We start from the raw sequence: 21,525 nt of genomic DNA, 5'->3' as shown, positions 1-21,525 counted from the left end.
TGATTTTCATTTCCCTAATGATTAGTGATATTGAGCATCTTTTCACATGTTTATAGGCTGTTTGTACATCATCTTTGGAGAAATATCATTTCAGGTTCTTTGCCCATTTTTTTATTGAGTTATTTGCTTTGTTGTTGAGTTGTAGGAGTTCTTTATATATTCTGGATATTAACTGCTTATCAGATATATAATTTAAAAGTATTTTCATTTTCTCCTAGGAGTTTTTAAGATGCTTATATTTATGTTCTTGGTTGAAATTTAGAGTATTCTCTCTAAGTAGTATTTTTTATATTCAAGAAAACAAGTTATTTTAGCATCCCTTTTTTGCACTAAATCCTAATTTCTCAAACTTGGTGTGATTGATACTCTGGGTCAGATAATTATTTGTTGTGAGAGTCTGCTCTGTTAATTGAAGGATATTTAGTAGCATCTCTGGCTTCAACCCACTAGGTGCCAGTGGCACACCCCCCCCAGCTATGTCAACCCAAACTGACTTCAGATAGTACCAAATACCCTCTAGGAAGTAAAATCACCCTGGTTTTGAACTATTCTACTAAATTGATCATATGGTCATGTTTCAATGAAGTAGAACATTTTGATGTTGCTTATTCTTAGTCCTGTTCTATATTTCAGATTTTTGCTTAGAAGAACCAAGCCAGATTACAGCACGAGCCATTCTGCAAGACTCACTGAAGATGTCCTTGCAGACGATAGGGATGATTACGATTACTTGATGCAAACGTCCACGGTATGAGGTGGCAGCATTTGTCACTTATTCCTCTTTGTCAGTCATTATGTGCTCCATTTCAAAGAGTTCATTTTCACTCATCCTATTTAGCCAGCTTATTTTAAAATTAATTTTTGCTTATATTTTAAGACTGAAAATTTGAAAAATATAAGTATATTCTCATGTATATTATGTACTAAGAGAACTATTTTAGGCAAAATATCCTAATGCTATATTTAATCCTGATGGTGCTATCCCAGTTCTTGGAGATATTTAAATTTCCACTTAATTTTTCCAAGTGCATATGATATCCTTCATCTTAGTGATATGTCTAAAGGAAGATGATTTAAAGTAATTTATTGGATGTCTCATTTTGCCATCTGCCATTTACAGTTTTCCAAACAACTTTTCCTAAAATGCCAAATGGAAAAAATATATAGTTATAGTCCTTGTAGAATGACCTCATGTTTGAGCTAGATTTTCACATGTTAGTTGCCTTTGAAATAGGATTATTTCAAAGTGATTTTAAGGTCTCAAAATACTATATTATCAATAGGAAAGGTGAAGCAGATTCACAGGGGTGGGTAACAGGTATAAAAACTCTAGCATAGATTAGTGTGCTTCTGTAAGCTTAAAGAATTTGAAGCCTACCTGCCTAAATGAATTATTTTTTTTACATAAGTGTAATATATATGTACCCATACATTTGTATGAATGCTATGGATGTACACAAAACACATGTACTAAGGAATATAAAAAGCCTCAAATCACCTAGTGTGTTAGCTCAGACAAAATCTTTTCTCTTTTTCCCATTATTTCTGATTTAATTTCCCTTAGCTCTGTCTTAAGACCTATCTTACAGTATCACTTCTTTGTTCCTATAACATTTTACTTAGGCGAAATGGTTTTAAACAAAGAAATACAGTCTTAGCCACTTCAAAGACATTGTATATCAAAGTTTTGCTTCTTCTTACTCTGCCAACACTTGGTTTTACTGTCTTGACAGTACTATTACTCAGTGAGAATCTTTCCTGGCCAAGAACCTGCAAACGTCTGGGTAGGCTGGATTACATCAGATTTCCATCAATATGATACAGGCTTTGACTTGGACAGAGTTCGTACAGTAACTGTTACCCTAGGAGATGAAAAGGGAAAAGTGCATGAAAGGTCGGTTTTTCTTAATTTTTTTATATGAATGATATCTGATTAAAATGTTGATAAACCTAGGTATTTTTTCCCCATGGATTTCATGTCCAGGATAATATGGTATTTATAGGAACAATATCATCAAACCATTAATTTCAGTGTCCTTTTTGTTGCTCCTACAAACCAGTAAGGAATCCAAGTATATTAAAAGTGAAAAGTATTATAAAGTAAGAACGTGCATTCTTTTTTGAGTAATAATCATATATTCCTTCAGATAACACTGTATGTGACTAACAGTTTGGGTTACCAGTACTTAGCCTTTTTTTTAGGATATAGGGATGGGTGACTGTGAGACCTCTGTGGTCTGAAATGTATCTTGGGAATGGTACATGTGGTGGGGAGAAAAAAGTGAAGACAATATGGGCTAGTAGTCTAGACCAGGTGGACACACTTGAACTCAGACTGAGAACCAGTGGGTTCTTTCCTCAGCTTTGCCATTGACTCGCTGTGTGGCTTTGGGTAAGTCACTTACACTTTCTGTGCCATCCTTTTTCATTTGTAAAACAAAACCAAACTCAAACCAAACCTTCAAAAAAGTGAAGAAGGCTATCTTCCTTGCAGAATAAGCCAAGAGAAGAGCTGACCATTTGCATCTACCTTATGTGCCCATGCATCCTCTGATGTGACAGGTCTCATAGAAAGAGTCCTCCAGAACGTTGCTTTTCTTTTCTACCTGTACCATCATTTTTGATGACTGGAAGCTCACTTGCCTGCCTTCAGGTCTTAACACTGGAGCCCTTGAGACAGTGGGCTGAGCCCAAATCTCCAGTCAAGGGTGCTTAACATCAGTATGGGGGCCCAAGACCACCTCTGGGAATTTTCTTGCAGGACACACCTGATTTTCAGAGATGGCAACAGTATAAGGAAATAACCCAACAGAGGGATAGGATACCTGAGAGATGATTTTAGTGTAAGACATAGAGGATGGGGAAGGGTTGTTGAATCTTATGTCAGTATGGCAAAGATACAGAGCCAACTTGATTATTCTGAAACTGACTTTATCTCAGCCTTCTTTTTCCTTTCCTCTGACTTGCCTGCCTTTGATTTTGTTTTGTTTTGTTTGTTTGTTTGTTTGCTAGTTTTATGAACACATTCACTCTGTTGTGGCAGGGAAAGGGAAGGAGGCAAAGCGCAAATCACTCAGGTTTATTACCATCTCTGGTAAAGGTATGGGTGAGGGTGAAACAGGGTTTGTTGTTAATATCACTGATTTTTATGCATAGTCTAGCTAATTCTTTCTCTTGTAACAAATCACCAGGAATTGTCCACAAAGGGGCATAATTTTAGCCAAATTTTAAATATACTGAATCACTAGATGGCTCATGTAGAATTTGCCTAAGGACTTTGATAGTGCTTGGAAATGAATGCTTCTCATCCCTGAACAAGTGGTAAAAAAAAAACAAACAAACCCTATGAGAATGAAAATTGCAAATTTGGATGATTATTTAATAGTTAAACTTTTTTGAACCTCAGAACAAGGTGCAGTTTGGTTTGAGTTTTTGGAGGGAAGGTGCAGGTCAGTTTTTACCTGATTCCAAGCTTGTTGACCTGTCTTCATTAGGTGTGAAATTTAGAGACGTGGAAGACCTGATTCAGAATGTCCACCAAGTCAATGGAGTTCTGCTCAGAATCACAGAATCGGGCCCATTGTGCACCTCTCCCATTACAGCATGAGCTTGTTGCTTGCGCAGCATAATTTAGGTTTAGTTTGCAAGATACACATGCTTTCTGTCCTGTCTGTGGTCGTGCAAAGATGAACATGTGTTTTTTTTTTGAAATTCAGCATCAAACGCAGCAACTGCTATATGGTATGTGCAGGCGAGAGCATGAGCCCTGGGCAAGGACGCAACAACAATGGCCTGGAGATCGGGTGTGTGGTGGACGCCGCCAGTGGGCTGCTCACATTCACCGCCAATGGCAAGGAGCTGAGCACGTACTACCAGGTCTGTGGGCGGGGACGGCAGCGTGCTTCCAGAAAGAGAGCCTCTTCTCCCCATGAGAGGAAGACATTTTAGATAAAAAGTACATTAGGAATTAGAAGAAAACAGTAGGTTGCTTGGGTGACTCAGTGGGTTAAGCATCCCACTCTTGATTTCCACTCAGATCATGGTCTCTAGGTCATGGGATAGAGGCCCTGCTTGCTCAAGGGGAGTCTGCTTCTCCCTCTTCCTCTGGCTGCCCCCCCGTTCATGCTATTTCTCTCTCAAATAAGTAAATAAATTCTTAAAAAAAAGAAATTAGAAGAAGATGAAAACAGAAATGAGTTTAATTCTGCCTTTCTTACTTCTGTTTGAATAGTAATAGTGCCTTTTGGAGGAAACAGTACATTTCTCCAAGCATATTCTTATGGGATTGAAGTTAAATACTCTGAATCATTATTGAAAGAGAATATCTATCTGAGAGAATGCAGGTGTCCAGTCACCTTCTGTGAAGTATTCTTGAGTTGTTATAAATGAAATATTTTTTCTTTATGTTCCATCATTGACTAATCTGACCAAATTCATTTGTTTATTTAAGGTGGAGCCAAGTACAAAATTATTTCCTGCAGTGTTTGCACAAGCTACAAGTCCCAATGTTTTCCAGTTTGAGTTGGGAAGAATAAAGGTAAGACAGAAATCATTGCTGATATTTTGTTTGAGGTCTTTCTATTAGGGAATAGCAGTCACTTCTTAAATGAGTTCAGTATTTTTTAGTACTGATATTAGTCACATAAATTATTCTTTAAAAGAAAGGTGAGCCATATTTGAAAGTTCTGTAATCTCGTTCAGGTCACTGGGGCAACAAAATTAATTAGAAAGGATTTCTGCAACAATTTAAATAATTTTTTAATCAATTAAAATAATAACAAAAAAAGGGTTTCTCTGTGGTTACCATAAATATATTATTCAATAAAACAAGGCTGATATAGAGCCAAAATGCCAAATAACATACCATTCAATAATCATTGAACTCACAGGTTAACTGGTAAATGGGTTTAAAGATAGGAAACTGCTATATAATGGTGCTAGAATACTGCAGGTGTAGAGTAACTCTGGGAAGAAATGGAGGAACAGAGAAGTTGGAGTTTGGAAGAGTTGGGCCCGGTAAAGCTAAAAGAAGAGGGGTCATTCAGATTGATTCTTAACTGTTGAATAAGAGATCTCAGAATATGTTTATTAATAGGGGAGGCCATTCTAGATGGAGGATACTAGAAAGCAAAAGCACCTGAGTCAGTGTGCTGAAGGTTAAAGAATTCAATGTGACCATAACCTAGTGCCCCTTACAGGATGTGGCTGGAGATTAATATATATATAGAAGGCAGTCCATGCTGGAAAGGCCTTGAATGCTATTCTAAGAAGTTGGCACCTATTATATACATATTGTTGATCCATTGGAAACTTGAAGCAGGGGCCTGAGTATAATAAAGCCCATTTTGGAAGAATACATTGGCAGTAATGTGGAGGTGGCAATGTGGAGAAGAATGAGAACAGGCAGTAACAATGAGGTTTTGACAATTTGATGCTCGTCTGCATGGGATAAGATGTAGGAACTGTGGAAGTCATTAATGGAGAGACAATGAAGACGTTCTAGAGGAGAAATGAATAAAATTTGACAATTAATTGGATTAATAGGATTTGTTGATAAATTGGATTCAGGTACTCAAGGAGAATGAAGAATCAGGAATTATTAATTGTTTTTAGTTTGGACAACTAATGGATGCTAATACAACAAACAGAAGAGCTTGTTGAAATTCAGGAAAAGGAATTGAATTGGATTTTGCAATTGTAAAAGTTGAGATGCCAGGCACACATCAGGATGGAAATAGTAGATGGTTTTACAGTGCTGATGCGGTGACCTTGGGCATGTTACTTAAGCTGTGTGAGCTCAGTTTTTGCCTTTGTAAAATGAGATTCTCAGCAGCCACAGAAAGACAAATATAATATGGACTAAAGGAATCCACGACTCTTATTAATTAGGAGGGTTTCTGTGACCTTACCAGAAGAATTTCAGCAAAATGATGGATAAAGCTATATTACAGAAAATTCAGGACTGAAAATGAGAGAAAGACCAGAGGTTTGGATGCTTTTATATATATGTATATATGTAAAATTTATATATATATGTTATATTTATGGTTTTATGTATATGTATATATGTAAAATTTATATATTTATACATACATTTGCACAATATGTATATTGTATATATATAAATTAATCAAAAAGTGATCATTTCTTAGAACTCTGACTCATATGTTGGTCTGTTTGACATTTTCTTCTGGGTGTTTTACAGACATCTCAAATTAAATATGTCCAAATGGGTCTGCTGACCATCATACTCATACCTTCTCCTCCTTACTAAGATCTATAGTCTTTTTCAACGTCAGTAGCAAATCCAGTTGCTCAGGCCCACAACCTTGAAGTCATTCTGGACTTCTCTCCTTGACATTCTGTATCCCAATTCCCTCTACCAGCAGATCCTCACCCTGCAACCTGTCACCATCACCCTTTTTGATGACCACACCAATCTCCATTACCATTATTCCTTTTTTTTATTTCAAAAAATTATTTTATTTAAATTCAATTATTTAACATATGGTACATTATTGATTTCAGAGGTAGAGGTCAGTGATTCATCAGTCTTATATAATACCCAGTGCTCTTCCCAGCAAGTGCCCTCCTCAATGCCCATCACCCAGTTACCCCACCCTCCACCCTGCTCCTCTCCAGCAGCTCTCAGTTCATCACCATCATTCCTCATCAAGTTCCTGCACAGACTCCTGATGGGGTCTCCTGAATTCCCCCTTGCCCATCTGTTCATCACGCAACAATCTGAGTGACTGTCACTGCTCTCAAATAGAAATCAAATTATGCCATTTCTACTACTCAAAACTCTCAAAACCCGCTTTCCTGGCATTTAAAGCTCCAAGGTTTCATGATGGTTCTCAAGTCTACAGCCTGCTGTCCTATTACCTCATTGACTTTATCTCTTGCTCTTCTCCCCTCCTTCACTCTGCTCCAGCCACCCTGGCCTCCAGCTCTTCCTCAAACTTGGCAGGCAGACTTCCTCCTCGTGTCCTTTGCATTAACCATTGTTTCTGCCTGGAAATGTCTTCCCCCCATGTCCACATGGTTCTTCTTTGGGTTTTTCTTTAAATGACATCTTCTCAGGAACACCGCTTCTGAATACCCTATTTATTATTGCTGCTCTGCCTTCTGGTTCCTCCATCCTGGGTCTACTGTTGAATCTACTTCTTTCTGACTTTGTTTATTTTATGTCTCCAATTAAAAAAAAAAAAAAAAAGGAAGAAGAAGCTGGATGGGAGGAGGGATTTTGTGTGCTCTATTCATTTGGTGCCTAAAGCCTGCCAGGCCTTTTTTTTTTTTTTTTTTTCCCAGTAGCAGAAAAGAATAGGAAAGTAGGTTGAGGATGAGATAGTCTCAAAGTGTACATTAGACAAGGCTTTATGGGAAACGGAGATAGTCAAGATAGTGGGAAAGGTAAGGCTGTTGTTTCCGTATGGCTGACTCATAAGCAGCAGGCAGGGGGTGGTGTCAAGGTCATAAGTGAATGAATAAGCTTTGGCAAAGTAGAGACCTCTCTTTCCCTGAGATCAGACCGAAGGAATTAGAAAGGCTAAAGATGATAAATATGGGAGGTGAGGCAAGGTGGAGAACAAATAAATTGTGAACAAATAAATTGTAATGAATTTTATTTTCTTGTGTGATAGTCCTGTTTATCTGTTGAGCTGTCTCTGGTATACCAATGGCTCCTAACCCCTGATAAACCTGACTGTGAGTGAGTGAGTGGTTGGAAGAGGAGGTGGGTGACGGGAGGCAGAAAGGAGAGAGAGCCAAGTGCATAGAACACTTCTGGAGTTGGCTGCCAAAAGCAGCTGAAGGCCTGCCACATTTCACTGTGAGCCCATCTTGGTAAATAAATATGAAGATTCTGTGGTTATACTTGGATGCCACTGCATTCCCAGTGAGCCTGAGGGTGTATATGAAAGCAATATCCCCAGACCTGTGTGCCTGCCCTGAAGTTCTAGGTAGGTTCTCTCATAATATTTTTTCCTCTTATCCTTGCAGGAACAAATCAATGCAAGTTCTATTACTTCTCATATTGACTTTGCTGGATTCAGGATCTCTTCCCTGTGCAGCACTGAGGCCGTTACTTCATTACCCCCGTAGACTGTTATCAATTAATTCTTTCTTTGCTCCCCCATTCCCTAGAACGTGATGCCTCTGTCAGCGGGATTGTTCAAGAGTGAGCACAAAAACCCTGTGCCACAATGTCCCCCACGTCTCCATGTGCAATTTCTATCCCACGTCCTGTGGAGCAGAATGCCCAACCAGTTCTTGAAGGTAGATGTCTCTCGAATAAGTGAGCGCCAAGGCTGGCTGGTGCAGTGTTTGGATCCCCTGCAGTTCATGTCTCTTCATATCCCAGAGGAGAACAGGTCAGCCTTTACTGTCTGATTGCGACCCTTCGAATGACAATGTCAGCCTGGAGGTTTTAGGGGTGTTGCTGGGAAAACAAAATGAAACTTTAAAAATATCTAATTGCTTGGGGGAAATGGAGCTACTGTTTCACATATTTCAAATTTCAGTCTCTTTCTCAACCAGTGTGTTACTGAGACAAAACTATGATACTACCCTTGGAGGAGCCATGTATTGTTCCTTTCCTCTTGTTTTATCTATGTTGATGGCAGGTAAACATTCAGACAACTACACCTGCAATCTTTCTTAAGACTTAGCAGTCATATAGTGTCGTAGAGTATGATATTATATGATATTAGTGGCAAAATCATAGATATTACTTGGTTCAGCCCTTTCTTTGAAACATGTGGGGGCGCCAGCGTGGCTCAGATAGTTAAGCGTCCGCCTTCAGCTTAGGTCATGATCTCCTGGTCCTGGGATCCAGCCCCATGTCTGGCTCCCTGCTCAACAGGGGCGTCTGCTTCTCCCTCTCCCTCTGCCTCTCCCCCTGCTCATGCTCTCTCTCTGTATCTCTCTGTCTCAAATGAATAAATAAAATCTTTAAAAAAAAAAAAAACAGAAAGATGTGAAAACTGAGATTAGAAGACATTCATGAAAGAAAATTGTGAAAATATTTGGAGGGCCTTGGAAACAAGGTTATATGCATTCTAGGCAGTAATAGTAATGATACAAAGTACAGTAAATATTTGAAGGTAACTTTGTTTATGATTTCAATTTTTCCATGCTGACAAAATTGTAGAGGTTTCATTTTAGTAACTCATTATCAATCAAGAGCTGAGTTGCTAAGTTTTGGACCAGGATTTCCCCTCCCAAAATATCATTTAAAAGTTCAGTCACAAACTGAGTGAAAACATTGCATGAGAACAATGCGAAGATACATGGATTTGTTATCTTTTTTAAAAAAAAGATTTTATTTATTTATTCATGAGGGTCAGAGAGACAGAGGCAGAGACATAGACAGAGGGAGAAGCAGGCTCCATGCAGGGAGCCCGATGTGGGACTCGATCTCAGGACCCTGGGATCACGACCTGAGCCAAAGGTAGATGCTCAAACACTGAGCTACCCAGGCGTTCCTGTTATCTTTGTGTTTTAAGTCTTTAATCTGAAAACGGTTGTAGGAGCTATGTCTGTTTTTAATGTATTTAGAAATACTTGGGGGGCACCTAGGTGGCTCAGTGGTTGAGCATCTCTACCTCTTTCTGTTACCTCTCATGAATAAATAAAATCTTAACAGCAACAACAAAAAGAAATACTTGGCTTTCTTCTTTTGTTTTTGTTTTACACCTCTGCTTTGGAAAAACAGTTTATCATCTCCTCAGAAATGTAAATATAGAGTTGCCACACTACCTATCAATTCCATTCCTAGGTATATACTCAAGAGAAGTGAAAACACAACCGTGCAAAAACTTGTACACGAACTTTTGTAGCAACATTATTTATCATAGGCCAAAAGTTGAGAACAAGCCAAATCCTACCAACTGATGCATTGATGAATAAAATGTGGAATATCCACATGCTATTATTTGGCAATAAAAAGGAATGAAGTACCCATACATGATATAGAACAGATGAACCTTAAAAATACTAAGTTAAAGAAGCCAGTTACAAAAAACACATACTGTAGGATTCTATTTACCTGAAAAGCCCATAAAATAGGTATATTTTTAGTAGGACAAAGTAGATTAGTAATTACTTAGAGTGGGAGGTTTGAGGAGGGTGGACCTGAGGAGTGACTGCTAATGAGTCCTGGTTACTTTTGGGGTGATAAGAATGTTCTAAACTACAATTATGATTCTCGTTGCACAATTCCATGAATACACTAAAACTATTGAATTATATATCTATAATTTGTATATAACATATTTTAAATAGATAAACTGTAGAGTGTATAAATTATATCCCAGTAAAAACAACTTAAAATAAATCCACAAAGAAAAACTAATCTGGCCAAGGAGAACTTTTTCATGCATTATGTATTTATATACATATTTTAAGTGAAATAATTAGGAAGATGTATCATTCATAATGTCCTCTTTGAATGATTAGATCTTATTTTAATTTCGTACCTCTTCTTTTATGTGAGAAATGTTTTATTAGAATATTGCATCTGATGATTTTTTTTTTTCAACACTTAACGAGGGACACCTGGCTGGCTTAGTGGTTGAGTATCTGCCTTCCACTCAGGTCGTGATCCTGGGGTCCTGGGATCGAGTCCCGCATCGTGTTCCCCACAGGGAGTCTGCTTCTCCCTCTGCCTATGTCTCTACATCTCTCTGTGTGTATCTCATGAATAAATAAATAAGATCATAAAAAAACACTCAACAACAACAAAAAGAAAGGTAACATTTGGGATTTGGGAAGGGAGTTTTCTTGGTGAGGGAAGATATTTTACTAAGCAGAAGACACATACACAGTTCATAATTTAATTTACCTTTTTTTTTTTTTTTTTTGATTGAGGCTTCTCTCCTCAACTAAAAAGTAAGTTCCCTTAGTGGAGGAATTGTGTCTGCAGTGTTCACCATCAGGTCCCCAGGGCACAGTGCTTAATCCATAATAGACCCTCTGTAATATATTTTTTCAGATTTTATTGACGTATTTGAAAGAGAGAGAGGGAGAGAGAGAACAAGCAAGGGAAATGGCAGACAAAAGAGAGGGAAAAGCAGGCTGAGCAGGGAGCCTTGATCCCACAACCCTGAGATCATGACCTAAGCTGAAGGCAGACACTTATTTGGCTGAGTGACCCAGGCACCCCAACCTTTTATAATATTTGAAGAATAAAAGAATGATACTGACTTATAAAAAATATTTCTCCAGGGAGTTCTGTTAAAGAATATGATGCATTATATTAGCTTTTACTGCAGTAACAACTCCCGAATCTCAGTGGCTTGTAAAGAGACATGTATTTTCTCTCATGTTACATGGGGTCACTGGTCCACTGTAGCTCTGCTCCCAGCCGGGATGGGCTGTGCGTGTGGTCCATGTGCCTTCTTGCCCTGCGGCCCAACCAATGGGGCAGCTCCAACCTGAGACATCCGGCTTCCATGGCCAAGTGTGGGTGAGCAGGAGGGTTAATGGACACATCTGGTCTCTCAAGAACTCCTTTTTGCTTGTGGCAGATGTGATGTTCACTTATGTTTTATTGGCCCAAGCAAGTCATATAGTCAAGGCCAAAGGAAGTAAGGCAGATAAGATTACATACAGGGAAGACAGAAGAGGGAGAATGTTTATAAGTGACAGTATAATCTATATCATGGATTATATATATTTTTTATTTTTTTACAGATTTTGTTTATTCATGAGAGACACACAGAGAGAGACAGAGACACAGGCAAAGGGAGAAGCAGGCTCCCTGCGGGGAGCTGGATGCGGGACTCGATCCCAGGACCCCGGGATCACGCCCTGAGCTGAAGGCAGATGCTCAACTGCTGAGCCAATCAGGTGCCCCTTATGGGCTATACTTTATATTTATTATTGTCTCTATAACAGATACAACAATGAGTTATTTCTTTTGCTGTCCTCCAGTTAAAGCCATAGCTCATTAAAGTATGAATCTTGCTACAAGGAGTCAGTGTGGGAAGACGGAGTAAACCAGTCAAGGTATATGCTTTGGTTTGCCTTGACCTAAGTGCAAACTTAGGAAGTGTAGACTCTAAATCCTTCAGACTTGTCTTTATTCATTCATTCCACAGTGCTTAGTAGTCCTCATTGTATCCCTGGCACTGGATAGTAAACGATGTAAACAACGGACATGACCCTTACCTTAAAAGACTTCATGATCTGGGAGGGGAGAGAGGTGCTTTAAAACAAAGAACAGGGGTGCCATAAAGTGAATAATGGGGGGTGGGTTGGAAGGTGGCAGTGACAATGTGACCTATAGAGTCCTTAGATGATGTGTCTTGGAAGTGACAAGTTGAGAATGATTAGGCAGTAGACAAAGTTATGTTCTTCAGTAAGAACCTAAAATGCCGACGTTCTGTGTCACTACAATGAACAGGTGTATATATTCTGATCATCAGCCAGGCAAACGGTGTTCTTGAGAGCCTGGAGGGCCTTGCTGAGACATGGGAATCATTGTCCACTATACTTTGCAGACAGAGGTCTGCTCAATTATACCTTCCCAAGAATAGGGTGCTAGCAGCTGGGCCCCACTGTTGTATGGTTTCCTGGAGGTGTAGATGGTATACAGGGTGAATAATCATTCACCTTGGTTTTCTAATGCATAAAACTTCTGATTCTGAGATTTGGGAGGTGCGGCCTGTCTGGAATAATTCTGCAGCAGCAAGTCATACCTGTGAGCCAGGGCAGCATAGATAACAGTGGATGGGCATGGACAGGCTCACAGAGTACCTAAGGACAGTGACAGAGCTTAACAACAACTAATCACAAACAATTACTCAGCACCTACTGTGTACCAGGCTAAGTGCTGGGTGAATATTGATAAACAAGTCAGATAATAACCCATGCTCTGATGAGTTTATATTACAGTATCACCAAGGACACTTTCCTAGATGAATGAGTCATTCCTTTTATTATGAATATATCAAGTTTCTACATTTAATTCTCCAGTGTCACCCATGAGCCATCTTAATAATTTAAATAAATAGTGTAGAAAAATGAGCACATCTGAAGAGATTAGGTGCTCTATTTTTGAAAGGAATGGCTTTCTGCAGGCGCATCCTGGCCATACTTTTAAGGTTTTATGTGTTGGAAAGGCATGATGTATGGTAAAAACAAAATGACCTGAATTTAAGAAGCCAGTGTAACCAGATTCCCAGTGGAAACTTGCCTGAGTGCAATATCACACATAGTGTTTGTTTCATGAGCTGCATATACCTGGTGAAGCCAGGGCTGCATCGGTGTACGTGTGGGGCTCTAAGGGATGTCTAAGGAGCTAACTCTTGTCAGAGGAATTAGCCCTCTGTACACTTACTTCTGACTGGTCAGGCTAATAGCTAGTGGTGGGTTAGAGAGAAGGGCAACATAGCCTAAGGCAGAGTGAGTGTTCTGGCTTCTTGAGTTAGCTTAGCCAAGTTGGAAAAGGACATTCAGAATTTTCCATGGAGTTCTCAACTTTTTAAAGAAAGGGAGTCCCTGCAAGCCTGGTGGCTCAGTGGTTGAGCGTCTGCCTTTGGCTCAGGTCGAGATCCCAGGGTCCTGGGATTGCTCCCTGCAGGGAGCCTGCTTCTCCCTCTGCCTGTGTCTCTGCCTCTCTCTCTATCTCTCATGAATAAATAAATAAAATCTTAAAAAAGAAGAAAGAAAGAAAGAAAGAAAGAAAGAAAGAAAGAAAGAAAGAAAGAAAGAAAGAAAGAAAGGGAGCCCCCCATATTCAGGTGGAAACTCTGTATTGAAACAAGGTACCCCAAGGTGATGGAACATGAAGAAGCTCCAAGTGCTACTGGTTGGAAATTTCCAATGTAAAATTGTATGCAGAGGAAAACTTGCAACGTATCTAGTACTGATTAAGAGTAAACAAAACAGGGGCACCTGGGTGGCTCAGTAAGCATCTGCCTTCAGCTCAGAGCAAGACCCCAGGGTCCTGGGATCCAGTCTCACATTGGGTTCTCCGGAGGGAGCCTGCTTCTCCCTCTGCCTTTGTCTTTGCCTCTCTCTGACTATCACGAGTAAATAGAGTCTTAAAAAACAAAACAACACTACGCTATCATGAAACCTGTCATAGAAAACTATTTTAAAAAAAAAGTGTCTGTTTCTGTAACTTTTGGAATTTCTGAGGTACATAGATTTCTCCTCTGATTCGGTACTTTAACAGCCATGGCACGCTTCACCTTGCTGCCGCTCTCCTCCCTTCCACAGGTCAGTGGACATACTGGAATTGACGGAGCAGGAGGAGCTGCTGAAGTTCCACTATCACACTCTCAGGCTTTACTCTGCTGTGTGTGCCCTTGGGAACCACCGGGTGGCCCATGCCTTGTGCAGCCACGTGGATGAACCTCAGCTGCTCTACGCCATCGAGAACAAATACATGCCTGGCTTGCTGCGTGCTGGCTACTACGACTTGCTCATTGACATCCACCTCAGCTCCTATGCCACTGCCAGGCTCATGATGAACAGTGAGTTCATCGTGCCCATGACAGAGGAGACCAAGAGCATCACCCTTTTCCCTGATGAGAACAAAAAACATGGTCTCCCGGGAATTGGCCTCAGCACTTCCCTCAGGCCACGGATACAATTTTCCTCCCCCAGTTTTGTAAGCATTAATAATGAATGTTACCAGTACAGTCCAGAGTTCCCACTGGACATCCTCAAGGCCAAAACCATTCAGATGCTGACAGAAGCTGTGAAAGAGGGCAGCCTTCACGCCCGGGACCCAGTTGGGGGGACAACTGAGTTCTTGTTTGTACCTCTCATCAAGCTTTTCTATACTCTACTCATCATGGGGATCTTCCACAATGAGGACTTGAAACACATCTTGCAGTTGATAGAGCCCAGCGTATTCAAGGAAGCTGCCACTCCAGATGAGGAGACTGAGGCACTGGAGAAGGAACCCTGCCCAGAAGACTCCAAGTCAGAAGGAGCTGGAGAAGAAGAAGCCAAAGGAGTTAAGAGGCCCAAGGAAGGCCTGCTCCAAATGAAACTGCCTGAGCCAGTTAAATTGCAGGTAATCAGAAAAAAATGATTTTAGTGAACTTCAGAGTCACTAACTATGACTTTTGCCTTTGTCTCCTTTTCTCTTGGGGGTTGTGTGTGTGTGTACTTTGGTGTTCCAATATAATGATAATTTTTCATTAAAATTAACTAACTCCCTGTTGTGTTTTGGGATGTGCCAGTATAATTTTGTGGCACTTAGAATGGAATTTATGAATTTTCCAAAGGAGTCAATGGACAATAGTTGGTAAGATTGAAATTTAGTACTTTGCATGTGTGTGTGTGTGTGTGTGTGTGTGTGTGTATGTATGTGTCTACCTGCCAGCTTGTTTTCTCCTTCCTTTTCGTTAGTGATTTCTTCATTAGAATGCCTGAAATAGAAGGCACCTCCTACCCCTTTCCTATCTTGCCTCCACTCTTGCCAACCTTTAAATACTTGTGTACCAGTTAGTGTGCCCATTCTGACACAGTAAGATTTTGCTTCCTGAATGTATGTTTCTTTTTTTTAAGATTTTATTTATTTATTCATGACAGACAGAGAGAAAGGCAGAGGGAGAAGCAGGCTCCGCGCAAAGAGCCCAATATGGGACTTGATCCCAGGACAGTGGGATCATGCCCCTAGCCAAAGGCGGACGCTCAACCGCTGAGCCACCCAGGTGTCCCTGAATGTATGTTTCCAAGGAATTAGACATCAACTGTCTTTGTGCACACCCAGATATCTGAAGGATCCTTTCTTGATATCTCATCAGTTTCTTAGAGCCCATTTGATGTTTTGCATCATTGGCAAGCTCTCGTGCTCTTCATTCCTTAGTTGACATTGATTGAGATCTTCCTCTGAGCCAGACACTTGGTTCTGGATGGAGGCAACAGATGGAGACTGTACCTTCCAGAGGTTCATAGTCTCTAAGGGAAATATACACTTATTTATCTCTTTATGTCAAAATATTTTATTGCTAATTGTATTAAATGATCAGAAGGAAAAGAATGGATGACTAGAAAAAAGAAAATCTCAAGTGGATTACTGCAGGAAAGATGGGGGAATCCTCTCTGAGATGGTGGCTTTTAAGCTGAGGTCAGGTGGATGAACCAGAGTCCAGTAGATGTGAAGAAGGAACAGGAAGAGTGTTCTAGGAGCTTTTCAGAGGGGGAGCATATAGCACAACAAAGGTTCTGAGGCAGAAAAGACCAGTTAGCTTTATGAGCTAAGGAGAAGAGGGTAAAGTAGTCAGAGGCAGTTCATATAGAATCTAGGCATTTTCTGAAACCAGCCATATAATGGACTTTAAATTTTGTTCTCTGTTCAGTTAAACTCACTGAAGAATTATTTTTTTTTAAATCACTGAAGAATTTTAACAGGAAAATGTTATTCTAAAAATCTGTGATGAGGGCAGCCTGGGTGGCTCAGCGGTTTAGCACCACCTTCAGCCCAGGTCATGATCCTGGAGACCCAGGATCGAGTCCCACGTCGGGCTCCCTGTATGGAGCTTGCTTCTCTCTCTGCCTGTGTCTCTGCCTCTCTCTCTCTCTCTCTCTGTGTCTCTCATGAATCAATCAATCAATCGATAACTGTGCTGAAATTTATAAGGAGATAAGGGGTAGGTTGTCCAAAACCCACTTAGTCAAGAGCCTGTCATGTTGGTCCAGACCTAAGGGAATGATGCTTACCCTGGGGATTGGGGGTGAAGGACATGAAGAAGGGGGTAGATGCTAGGGCTACCTCAGAGCTGGCATTGACAGAAATGTCCCTGTGGTGTTAAAGTTCTCTTAAACACTGCCTTGTATTTATATCACATTTGGTATTATGTGTATTTAAATGTGTTTGTTTGTTTGTTTACTAAGCACAGACAGAGCATTATCTTATAGGCATGTTTCTACCAACATACTCTTTCAGTTAAAAATCCTTTTGGCTTCAAGTAGAAGAATAACCAACTAACCATTTAGTAAATAAGCAATGAGACTACTTAGTTTGCATGTGAAGTCTGGAAGTACACAGTTCTAGAACTAGTATAGGAGCTCACTAATGTCTCAGAAACCCAGCTCATAATATTTTCCTGTGTTCCTCAGTGTTTGGTTTTCACCCTAAAGTGAAATGATCATGTCACTCATTACCCAGATATACCCATTTTGAAAAAAGGATGTTGTAGTCTTTTATTATTGATGGGAAATCTTTCCCACAGGACTCCTTGGCTAACTACTCCTTATATATCTTATTTGCCATATTACCGATAGCTGCAGAGGAAGCCAGGATGGTAAGTGTTCCCCAGAAGGACATGTGTTTGCTCTTTTGGCTTAGAAAATTTATCTCCTGGATCCAAGCACAGTGCTGCCTACACAAAATCAGAATTCTATTCTTAGAAGAGTTGACCACTAAACATGTCTACTACAGATTTTGATTCGATACACGTTAACCATTTAAAGAATCAGACATTAAATCTGATGTCTTTTTCATCATCTTTTAGATGTGCCTGCTGCTTCAGTATCTCTGTGACTGTCAGGTCCGGCACCGGATAGAAGCCATTGTGGCCTTTTCAGATGATTTTGTAGCTAAGCTCCAAGATAATCAACGCTTCCGATACAATGAAGTTATGCAAGCCTTAAACATGTCAGCTGCACTCACCGCCAGGAAAACGAAGGAATTTAGATCACCACCTCAAGAACAGGTACAAGAATAAAATGGAAATTCTTCCTTTTTACATTTCATTCAGGATCCACATACTGTGAAATTATAACATGAGTTACAAATGTAGTTTTTTTCCTGTTCTCTTTAAACTAAGCCAAGTTGATTTGGTCAGTAATTCTTAGTTTTGCAAAAAAAAAAAATGATAATAATAAAAAATAAAAAATAAAATAAAAAATAAATAAAACAAAAGAATGAAAAAATCCACCAAAAAAACCCCAAAACTACTCATTTTAAACAAACAAGAGACTTACTGAAAGCTATCATGTGTATTACACACTCTCGAATGAAACCTGTGTGCCAGATTCTACAGTTCTGCAAGTAGAAACAATATCCAGCCAGAGGTGGATCTTCTTTGGCTGACATGGCACGACCTCAGTGAAAAAGATCCCCTCCCTTCTAAGACTCAAGGTCAGATACTTTCTGTTTGGTCCCTCCTGAAAGACCAAATGTAACTCTCACCAGGTTTGCTGGAAGATGGATCATCTATTAATGTTTTTTCTGGTTTCTCACTCCAAACCTAGCTCTCCTAGGGTATAGTAGAACCAAAAGTGCATGCCTGAACCAGACAATGAGTTAATCTGGAATGTACTTCAAGATGGGATGCATAGTGTGGGAAATTACCAAGATGGTGATAGAAAGGTGTAAGTGCCAGATCTCATCTTCAAGATCTTAAACTTAGCATTTCCCTGTATATCCAAATATCTCCAAATGAAAATGCTTAGGGACTAATAGCAGAATTTTTTTTCTCACCAGAGGGTAGCTTCTTTGAGGAGGGAGACATGGAATTTTTTTATTGCCATGAGCAACATTTATTGAGTAGAAAATAAGTCTAAGCTCTCTCAAATTAACTTCATTTGTTAAAACTGCTCTCGGAAGTCTCCTGCTTCTGGAAAAATGGAGTATGTGTGCCATTCACGTCTTCCAAATATGACTGTAACCCTGGATATTACATGAAAGACAAGATGCAAAGACTCGGAAAGATAAAAAAAGGATATTGGCTACGTAACTTGGGACCTGAGGAACAACACGGTAATGAGTCCTCTGGGTTTTCTTTTTGTCTCATCTATCCCAGACATGGAACTAAAGAAGCTTGCAACCCAGAAATGCCAGTGGGCTTCGAAAAGAAAAGCCCCAACAAAAGTGTTCTGTATCCAGCCAGAAGATGAAGAAAATTGTCTTTAGCAAAACCACAAACTTTTAGATACTAACCGTACTGTAACTCCAGCCAAACACCAGTCAAAACTTGCCCTGCCCTCACACCAACCAGCAGATGCTGAGTGTGGAACCTTGACTTCCACCTTCATCAGGCTGTAATGAGGTGCTCCAGGTGGAACTGTGGGGAGCTAGGGCTTTATCCCTGATGAAAGGCAATGCGGCCTGCTTCCTCCAAAGTGTCAGTAGAGGCCAGAGAGGGAAAAGTACATGGCACTCTTGCCCTTTCCAGTTAGGGTTGAATGAATACAGATCTAAGTGGGGAACTGGATCTCCCAACCTACCCAATGAGAACAAGGTTTTCTTCCTCTCTCAAGTATTCATGGAGGCTGAGTGAAGAAATGGACTTCCTTTTTTTTTTTTTTTAAATATTTTATTTGTTTATTCATGAGAGACACAGAGAGAGGCAGAGACACAGGCAGAGGGAGAAGCAGGCTCTATGCAGGGAGCCTGATGGGGACTTGATCCCGGGACCCCGGGGTCACGCCCTGGGCCGAAGGCAGGTGCTAAACCTCTGAGCCAGCCAGGGATCCCAGGAAATGGACTTCCATTCCCATCTGGCAGTAACAAGTAATAACAAGGCAGCTCAAATTCTTCTCCTGCTATCTAGTGTCCAAAGAAGCCGGACATTTAAATAAGATCCAGAAGTCTCATCATACTAAAAACTTAAAGGTTTCAGTGGAAAACAATTACTCACCACACGAAGTACCAGGAAGAACTTGAATGATAAAAAAGACAATCAGTAGATACCAACTCTGAGGTCATGATGTTAAATTTGTCTGACAAAGCTTTTCACGCAGCCATCATAAAATGCTTTAAAATGGGATGAGGAAAAAATAAAATAAAATAAAATAAAATAAAATAAAATAAAATAAAATATAAAATAAAATAAAATAAAATAAAATAAAATAATAAAATAATAAAAATGGAACAAGGGGGGATCCCTGGGTGGCTCAGCAGTTTAGCACCTGCCTTCGGCCCAGGGTGTGATCCTGGAGTCCCGGGATCAAGTCCCACGTCAGGCTCCCTTCATGGAACCTGCTTCTCCCTCTGCTTGTGTCTTTGCCCCTCTCTCTCTCTCTCTCTGTGCCTCTCATGAATGGATAAATTTAAAAAAAAAAAATCTTTAAAAAAATTAAATAAAATGGGACAAGGATGGGGGAAGTCTTCACAAAGAAATAGAAGGAAGAATCAAATGGAGATTTTAAAACAAAAATAGCTGGAATAAAGAAACCTTCAGTGGATGGACTTAGCAGCAGAAGAAAGGAGACAGAGAAAAGAATCATTGAACTGAAGAGAGAACAATAAGAATTACCCAGCCCAGGAATACTTGGGTGGCTCAGTCAGTTAAATGTCTAACTCTTGATTTCCCTCAGGTTGTGATCTCAGGGTCCTGAGATTGAGCCCTGCATCAGGCTGCAGGCTCAGCCAGGAGTCTGCTTGAGATTCTCTTCTCCCTCTCCTTCTGCCCCATCCCTGCTCCTGTGTGTATGTTCTCTCTCTCTCTCTCAAAAAAAAAAAAAAAAGAAAAGAAAGAAAGAAAAAAAAGAAAAAGAAAAGAAAAATCTTTAGAAATTAAAAAAAAAAAGTCTGAAAAACAGAAAATAAGCTGGAAAAAAAAAAAAAGCCTCCAGAACCTACAAATATAACAAAAGATCTAACGTTTGTGACATTAGAGTCCCAGAGATAGGAGAAAGAGGGGGAACTGGGAAAAAAAAAAAAAAAAAAAAAAAACTTAGAAAACTAATGGTTGAAACTTTTCAAGTTTGGCAAAAGATATCAAGAAAGAGACTCAGGAAGCTGAATAAACCAGAGACCCAAGGAAATAAAAACCAAGACACATCATCATCAAACCTCTGATAACTAAAGACAGAAGAAAGTCTTGAAAGCAGTGAGAAAGAAATGATATCTAGAGGGAGAAAAGCAATGTGAGTGACTGTGATTTCAGATCAGAAAACATGGAGGCCAAATGGAAGAGGCACACCAGTTTTGAAGTGGAAAAAGACCACAAACCCAGAATTCTGTAGGTAGTGAAAATAACCTTCAGGAATCCAGGAGAGATCAGGACAGTCCCAAATGGAGGAAAACACTGAGAATTGGACCACAGCAGACCAACCCTGAAAGAATCCTAAACAAAGGCCTTGAAGCAATGAGAAATGATGGAAGAAAATTGGGAAAATCAGTAATGAAATAAGAACTGTGTAAAGTGTTAAAGCATGGATAAATATGATGCATTTTCATTTGCCTTTTGAATTTTCTAAGTTATATTTTATGGTTGAAGTGAAAATGATAAAGCTGACTACTGTGTTCTAGATGTATTTACAGGAATTACTTAAGACATGTATATTTTATTATTTTTGAAAAATTTTTAAAGATTTTATTTATTTATTCATTCATTCATTCATTCATGAGAAACACACACACACAGAGAGAGAGAGAGAGAGAGGCAGAGGGAGAAGCAGGATCCACGTGGGGAGCACAACATGGGACTTGATCTCGGGTCTCCAGGATCACGCCCTGGGCTGAAGGCAGTGCTAAACCACTAGGCCAATGGGGCTGCCTTATTTTTGAAAATTTTAAAAAAGATTTTGCTTATATATTTATTTTGGAGACAG

At 39.8% G+C, this 21,525-nt stretch overlaps 1 protein-coding gene across 4 annotated transcripts in view; it reads left to right on the top strand.

The window, feature by feature from the left end:
* Window positions 1–21,525, top strand: part of RYR2 (ryanodine receptor 2) — a 727,449-nt gene that overhangs the window by 495,960 nt on the left and 209,964 nt on the right. For all 4 annotated transcript variants that reach the window (XM_077894379.1, XM_077894378.1, XM_077894377.1 and 1 more), the window contains exons 32-38: window positions 634–748; window positions 1,734–1,894; window positions 3,717–3,876; window positions 4,451–4,537; window positions 8,146–8,372; window positions 14,227–15,031; window positions 17,478–17,678. In XM_077894379.1, the coding sequence (XP_077750505.1) occupies window positions 634–748; window positions 1,734–1,894; window positions 3,717–3,876; window positions 4,451–4,537; window positions 8,146–8,372; window positions 14,227–15,031; window positions 17,478–17,678 (1,756 nt within the window). The remainder of the gene's footprint in view (window positions 1–633; window positions 749–1,733; window positions 1,895–3,716; window positions 3,877–4,450; window positions 4,538–8,145; window positions 8,373–14,226; window positions 15,032–17,477; window positions 17,679–21,525) is intronic.

Source organism: Canis aureus, chromosome 4 (assembly GCF_053574225.1).
Source record: "Canis aureus isolate CA01 chromosome 4, VMU_Caureus_v.1.0, whole genome shotgun sequence".
Lineage (NCBI taxonomy): Eukaryota > Metazoa > Chordata > Mammalia > Carnivora > Canidae > Canis > Canis aureus.
Note: the sequence above shows the minus strand (reverse complement) of the source record. Positions and strands in the feature narration are given on the sequence as shown.